Consider the following 7,636-nt stretch of genomic DNA (forward strand, 5'->3'; position numbering starts at 1 on the left):
GAGTGCTTTGGAAGTCAAGCCACATTATGGGAGCCAGCAGAGAGTGGGAGAGAGAGAGTGAAGGATACAGGAGACACATGGGAGGAACCCAGATCCAGGGAGAACTCAGGAGCCACACAAAAATGAAGCGAGAGAAGAGCCTTCCCTCAGGATCCCAGGAGTCCCGGTTCCGCCATCACCACCCCTTCCCACTTATTCCAGGTTAATCCCCGAGATGCCAGAAGAACCGGAATTGCGGCTTTTCCTGGCCACGCACGGCAAGTCAGCCTCCCCGCTACCACAGTCAGTGCCCACCCCAGGCTGCAAAAAATGAGCGGCTGGTGCGTGCATTGCAAGCACCCAGTTTTGCAGTTATCTCTGAAGCTGTGCTGGTTTCCCCTCCTCCTCATCACTATTATTTTTCACTAAGAAAAGGCAGAAAAAAATCTAAGCACTGTACAGAGATTAAAAGACAAAGACGGTCCCTGCCCACTTCACCATCTAATAGACATGATACAGAAGGGAAAAGGGATGCGGAGGAAAGAGAAAAGCAAGGGCTGGAGCCCAGCATTCTTCCTGGCTGGGAGGGAGGGGGAAGTGAGCGCCCTGCAGCTGTTCCTCCTCTGGCTGAGGATGGGGCCAAGCTAGTCCCTTCTACCCCAGTGTTTGCCATTCCGTTCTTCCTGGGAGGCAAGGGGTGCAGCCACTCAGTGGCCCTCGGTGCTCTGGCCCACGGGGGGGGGGGGTGCCTTCTGTCAGTTTTGCAGTCCTGGGGCAACGTGATCAGGTTATGCTTGGCGAAGGTGGGACACGTTTGGCTTAACCGCCTTGTTCCGCCTCTGCTAGATTCTGCAGCCCAACTGACACAGCCAAATGCCTCCCAAGGCAAAGAGACGTTCGCAGTGAGCATCCAGAACCACAATACTGGGATACATTCACTGCTCCAAATTTTCCCCAATCCACCTTGTTTCTGTTGACTCCACTACAGTCCCAGAATGGTTCTTGGGCTTCTTCATCCAATTGTAATGAAGAACAGGGTGTCCTTATACTTTACACCAGGGGTGGGCAGCTTGTAGCCTACCAGAAGTGGTTGGGACTACAACATCCATCATCCATCACCATTGGCTATGCTGGCAACAGCTGACAGGAGCTGTAGGCCAAAACATCTGGAGGGCCACAAGTCGCCCACCCTTGGTTTACACCACAGTTTGATCCAGACTTTGTTGGTTGCACTCAGTCCGCGCTGAACTCAATGGGACACCAATCACAACTATCAAGTCCAACTGGTTTCAGCGGGACTTAACGTGAAGCAGCATTATCTGGATCCATCCCAATATCATTGTACTCGCAATGTTCTGCAGGAAGGAAGTTACTCCTGCCGTTGCATGATGGGATCACGAGGAGGCTGTGCTAGAGACCTCGCTGGGCTGCAGGGACAGATACCCTTCTGCCTGTTGGTGCACAGGCCATAGTTGCTCAGAAGAAGGCACCCATGCTCAGAGGCACTGTCCTTTTTAATATTGCTCCAGATTTGTTACTTGGGTCTGGAATTAGACAAACTAATGGTAGGGACCGGGGGCTACGGGCTCTGTGCTACCTACAGGATCAGAGGCAGTATGCTGGGGGCTCTTGCATGCCAGCCCAGCTTGGGGGCTTCCCATATGGGTACCTGGTTGGCCACTGTGGGAACAGGATACTGGACTAGCCAGGCCCTTGGTATGATCCAGATTCAGGACTGCTCTTACGCTGCCCTTTTCTCCAAAGGGAAGTGACTCCCCATAGTGCAGTCTCACCTGGAGTTGCTGGTGAAAGGACCTCACAGACGGTGCCAGACAAATGCCATGAATGGTGGAAGTGGTACCAACATTTGTGGCTGGGGGAGTTTAGACTGGTTCACAGATTTATCCGTTGTGATCCACTTTGTGACTGGGAGGGGAGGTTCCTTCACCAGAGAAATCCGGGGGTGGGGTGGGGTGGGGTGGGGTGGGGAGATGCCAAGGCTACCAGAGCACCATGGAAGATGCTGACTCCGATGGCCATTCAGTTCCCACCCTCGTGCGTCCTCCCTGGTGTAGTTCAGCTTACGCACTAATTGTCGTTTCTGCTGCTTTTCAAGCATCTATACTGTTTTATCCCCCATTGGGGGATCTTTGCAGGACTGGTCAGAACAGCTCTAGTCTAGGTATTGTTACCAGCCTGGCGCTCTCCGGACGTGTTGGAGTACAACTCCCACCAGCCCCTGCCAGCATAGCCATGGGCCATGGTGGCTGGGGATGATAGGAGCTGTACTGACCCATCTGGCAGGCACCAGGTTGGGGATTTATATGACACTGCCAGGGGCGTGACTCATCAAACCAACAGTGTGTGCTCAGCTTTGGGTCCTTCCTGCATCCCAAGCATTTCCAGCACTTGCAGGGAGTCTCCCCCTGCAACTTCCTACGTTTTACTCGCCTGGAGGCTTCTCTTCAGACAGAACCTCCACACGCTGAATGTTGATGTGGTGTTTCAAGTGATCTGCCAGGCTGTTGCTGCGACTGAAGCGCTTCCCGCACTCAGAGCAGTGGTAGGGTTTTTCTCCTGTGTGGGTTCTTTGGTGGGAAGTAAGGTTGATCCTCTGAGTGAAGCTCTTCCCACACTCTGAGCACTTGTATGGCTTCTCCCCTGTGTGGATTGTGCGATGTAAAGTAAGACTCACCTTCTGGCTGAAGCTCTTTCCACACTCGGCACATGGATAGGGCCTCTCCCCTGTGTGGACGGTGCGGTGCCTCGTCAGGTTGATCTTCTGGCGGAAGCTCTTTCCACACTCCGAGCATTTATAGGGCTTCTCTCCTGTGTGCACCCTTTGATGCTTATAAAGGGTCGAGCTCTCGCTGAAACGCCTTCCGCACTCAGAACATTCAAATGGTTTTTCCCCAGTGTGAATTCTTTCATGTCTCATTCGGCTATTGCTACAGCTGAAGCTCTTCCCACACATGGAGCAAATCCACCATTCCTCTGCAGTGTGTATTCTTTGATGTCTGGTAAGGTGGTACCTCTGACTGAAGCTCTTTCCGCATACGGAGCAGATCCACCACTTCTCCCCGGTGTGCACTCTCTGATGTCTAGTAAGGCTGTAGTGCCGATTGAAACTCTTTCCACACTCGGAGCACTTCAGCACCGCCTCCCCCTTGTGGATTCTCTGATGTCTTCTCAGGCTTGATTTGCTGGGTGAGCTTTTTGCACACACAGGGAATGTCTGCCCTTCATTCCCTCCCCAACATTCTTCTTGGATGGAGATTTCAGGGAAGGCAGTGTCCGCAGACCAAGTGGATTTCTTACTCCAGGTCTGCTCTTGTACTTCAGTTTTCCACCTCTGCTGCTGAGCACCCCCTGCACTCTCCATCGCTTCACCTACAGAACAGAGAGGAGTCGAGCCTCAAATCAGGGAACAAATCCAAAGAACAAAGACTTAATATGGAGGCAGGTGCTGCCGCATTTTGTGTAATAATAGCTGTATCCCACTTTGGGGCCCTGAAATGCCCCCACCCCTTACCAAAGCAGCTTCCAATAAAACTGCGCCCTTGAGTGGCTGCTTTTCAGGCACACATTGTCTCCTAAGTGGTTCACATAAATGAGAGCGAAGCCCTGCCCTAACAACATGTGCAAGGGAAAGAGGGGTGGAGGGAGGAGGCAGAGGAGTGAGACCAGCCTGATGACACCAGAACCAAGGACCAAGGGGAGAGGGACCCCCGTGCCCAGCTGGGGCCAGGCTGACCTGCTGCCTTCGACTGAGCCAGACCCTGGGTCCCTCCAGCCCAGTGCTGTCGACCCTGACTGGCAGCAGCGGCTCTCCGGGGCTTCAGGCAGGATTCTTTCCCACCCCTCCCTGGAGATGCTGCTGGGGATCGAAGCGGGGATGTTCTGCAAGCAAAGCAGGGGCTCTGCTGCTGAGCCCTGGCCCTGTGGGTAGAGGAGCTTCGAGGGACGCAGCAGCCCCTGTTCCTCCGACTGACTGCAGAGGCCAGAGTGCGCCTCCCTGCAGCTCTGTACTCCCAGGGCTGCAGTCGCGTTTCGAGCAGAGTGTTCTTTCTGGCAGGGAGACGGAGAAGTCACTGGGAGCATTTTAATCCTTGCTTTGGTTTTTTATGTACTGTAATATCTATCTCTCTATCAGTATCTGTAAATGAGATGTTTTGCGCCATATATCCTGAAGGATTGCTGGCCTCCACGTGCGCCTGCCTGTGTTTCACAGTCTCCGTGCTCCCTGCTGTATGAGGTGTGGCCGATGGCTAGGCGGGAAATGGCCTTCTCAGGGGTGGCACCCAGCAGTGGAATGCTGGAATGGTGGGCCTGTTCATGGCAACCTGGCACCAGGCAGAGGCCTTTCATCTGAGCTGTATTACCTCCTCGAGGTCCTTATGCCACCTTTCTTAGATTTTCGTTCCTGCTGGCTTCAGTCTTATGGCGTTATTATATTTTTGATTTAGTACTGTAAGCAGCCATGGGTGGATTTATTTAAAGGGTGGGATATAAATACCCAGAATCAACGCAGGAATGAATAAATGAAAAAGGGAAGGAGGGAGCCTTACTGAGAGAGGTCAGGTTCCCATAATTCTCCACCATGACTTTCCACTGCAGGGCTCTTTGGCCCGGATCCAGCAGGGCCCATTCCTCCTCCGTGAAATACATAGCCACCTCTTCAAAGCTCACCGGGCACTGAACCAAGGAGAAGAAAACAGATAACGTCACTATGAGCAAAGATCCTACCTGTGGGGCAGCCTTGACAGATCTAAAGGAAAGGGACAGAGGCCCAGGGAAGTGTGCAGGGGGCAGACACACCCAGGCTGGGCCAGGCCCTGGCCAGTTCTCCTCCTCTTCTTGTCCTACCTGGTCTGGCAACTGTGCAGAAACTATTTCTGCTCCATCACAGATCGGAGAAGTCCTGGGTTGAATTCCCAGGGTTGTGCTGCTGCTTCCTAGGGAGAGAAGCAAAGGAGCTAATCGGAACTTTGGTCCTGTTCGCTGCCTGGCCCAGTTCAAGGTAGCAGTTCTCCCTTTTGCAGCCCAGAACTGCCTGGGACTTGCGCCCATCATGTTCTCCCACCTATGATGGTCCCCTGGGGAGGCCTTGCTTGCTTTGCATGCCTCCATTTAAGAAGCTTACATCTTAAGCCTCCCCCAGTCGGATGCTGCCCAAGTCTGGAGGTCCTCAGCAGAGGCCCCACTGTGTGCCAGAGATCCAGTAGGAATTTCTGGCAGCCCCAAGACCTGGAAGCCCTGCCAAAGAAGTTCCCCTAGCCATGTCACCTGTCACCTTTCAATGAGCAGTCATGCTAAAAACGCCAATAATTCACCTAAAACCACTGTGCCTCTTTCAACAGGCTGTCTCAGGTGTTGCTTTTTAAAACTCCTTTTCCTGGCTGCTGCAGCGTCTATGAAGATTTGGATATGCCTCCCCCCTTCACAGCTTCCCAACTGAAAATGTTTCGCTTTCCTAAGACATTTGACAGAGAATATATATGCTCTTGGTTTTCTCGTTGATTTTAGCCGGATATTATTGCTGGGCTTTTTTTACATGTCTCTTTGAATAATGAATTTTATTTGCTTGCCATATTGTGACTTCCTTTCAGCTAACAGTCTGACAGGGCTTTACATAACACGGAGAAGGAGAGGACACTCCTTGGAATGGAGAAATGGAATAAACAAATTGTTGTCAGTACCCACATTCCATATCTCAGCTCTTTGTGCACAATCTTTCCACGCTTGGGGATAAGTCAAAAGCCTGGTTTGGACCTATAAAGTTTTTAATGTTAGAAGCCAAATTCATTTTTAAGCTGGTAGAAGAGCCTAGAAACACACACACACACACACACACACACACACTCACACTGGCAGAAGGGGGACATAAAAGAGTCCACAGATGCCAGGAACATGTCAGAGGTTGCAATCCGGCTGAAATATGCTGCCATGAATCCTTACCCAACAAGGGGGCACCCCCGTCGTCTTCCTTCACAACACCCCTGAACAGCAGCCTCTGCCTGGTGTCCGCTGGCGCCTCCTCTGCCTTGGGGAAATCCACGGCCACTTTGGCTAACATCCCCTGCACCTGGAAGAAACGTGGGGGTCCCAGGCAGAGGAGAAAGGAAAGGAAAGAACGGCAGGCACAGGCAAAGGTTGGTTTAAATGCATTTATACCAATTTGGTTATATTATAAGCTGCTTGGTGGAGGCTATTGCCTGAAAAAGCAGAATATAAATATGCATGCGAATGAATGAATGAATGTGCATCTAGGAAGCTCAGTCAATTGGTGTGGACTTTAGGGCCCACATTAGTGGCCCCTCAGAGCAGTGAGGGTGAAATTCTCTCTCACCTGCTGCTCTTTCTGCTTCTCGTCCTCCGCCTGGCTGAAGAGGAAGCCTTCCGCCAGGGACACTGCCTGGGAACTGGTCTCCGCTCCACACTCCCGGACCCAGCTCTCCATCTCAGAGGGCAGGACGGTCAGGAACTGCTCCAGGATGACCAGGTCCAGCATCTGAGCCTTCGTGTGCCTCTCGGGCCTCAGCCACTGGCGGTAGAGGTGGTGCAGGCGGCTGCACACCTCCCGGGGCCCCTCGGTCTCCAGGTAGCAGAACCGCCGGAAGTGCTGGCGCTGTGTGTCCGCACTGGCGGCATCCCTGCCCAGGATCTTCTGGACAGTTCTGTCCCAGAACTCCCCGCTGCTCCCAGCCTGGATGGCCTGGAGGCCTTTTCCTGCCTGGGGGGCAGTGCAGTGTTGCTCTCCCATCTCCAACCTCTGCTCAGCCTCCAACAGGACTCGAAGGATCACCTGGGGCTGCTGCCAAAAAGACCACGTTAATTTGGTGTGGGGAGACCACATCTTGCAGAGATGGCCACAAGCCTTGGGACTATTCCATCCTCCCACAGGAGAAATGCTGCACCAGAAGCCCTGGGGGGCTGGGGGGGGGGGGCTCCTCCCTGCCAGGAAGGTGGATCAACACCCTCGGGCTCAGAGGGAACCCTCAGGGGGCGGGGGGGCATGAAGCATCTCTAGAGTGCTGCACCCACCCACACGTCCCCCCCCACCCCGGGCCAGAACAGCTGTGCCTGCTTCGCCCTCTCCCCTCCTAGGCTCCAGCTCCAAACTGGTTTGAATCCGGCTCCAGCAGGCTCTGTCCTGGTCGCCTTTTGTTCCGTCCCGGGAAGGGGCTTCGGCGGCCTCCTGCCTTAACGAAGGAAGAAAGACCCTCCAAGATGCGGGGGGGGGGGGGTCGTGCCAGAGCTCCAGATGAGCCGGCTGCGCAGCCTTCCTCCCTTTGCGGCGAACGGGGGGGGGTCTCCAGCTCTCCCGTCCGTCCCCCCGCTCCCAGCAGCAGCTGCGCCCGTTTCTGGCTTCCGTGCCGTGTGGGGCTCCGCTCCCCCTGCCTGGGGGCTTCCCCCCGTGTTCCCGGCCTTGCCCCCCCATTGCACTTTCCACTCACTGGATCGCAGGGGTGGGGATGCTCCTGGGGAAATCCCGGCCCCCCGGATTCCACGCAGAGCCCCGTCCCCCTTTTTCCCCGCCTCTCCAGGAAGCCTGGCCTCCCCCCTCTGCAAAAGCAGCGCAGATCTTTGCTCCGGTCCTGCGGACGCCCCAGAGACAACGTCTGTTGCAACAGAAGGACGTGTCCGCCCCACGGCC

The 7,636-nt window shown here is 54.4% G+C and overlaps 1 protein-coding gene across 1 annotated transcript; it reads right to left on the minus strand.

The window, feature by feature from the left end:
• Positions 1–2,422: 2,422 nt before the first annotated feature.
• LOC146333970 (uncharacterized) lies at positions 2,423–6,835 on the minus strand. Its single transcript, XM_084825337.1, has 5 exons — positions 6,329–6,835; positions 5,938–6,064; positions 4,846–4,934; positions 4,548–4,674; positions 2,423–3,369 (listed from the first exon to the last, which is right to left on the minus strand). Exons 1-5 carry the CDS (start codon positions 6,833–6,835, stop codon positions 2,423–2,425), a joined length of 1,797 nt encoding a protein of 598 aa, XP_084681463.1.
• Between the last annotated feature and the right edge of the window lie 801 nt (positions 6,836–7,636).

Source organism: Heloderma suspectum, chromosome W (genome assembly GCF_057233095.1).
Source record: "Heloderma suspectum isolate Gila_16-S chromosome W, 16-S_ref, whole genome shotgun sequence".
Taxonomy (NCBI): domain Eukaryota; kingdom Metazoa; phylum Chordata; class Lepidosauria; order Squamata; family Helodermatidae; genus Heloderma; species Heloderma suspectum.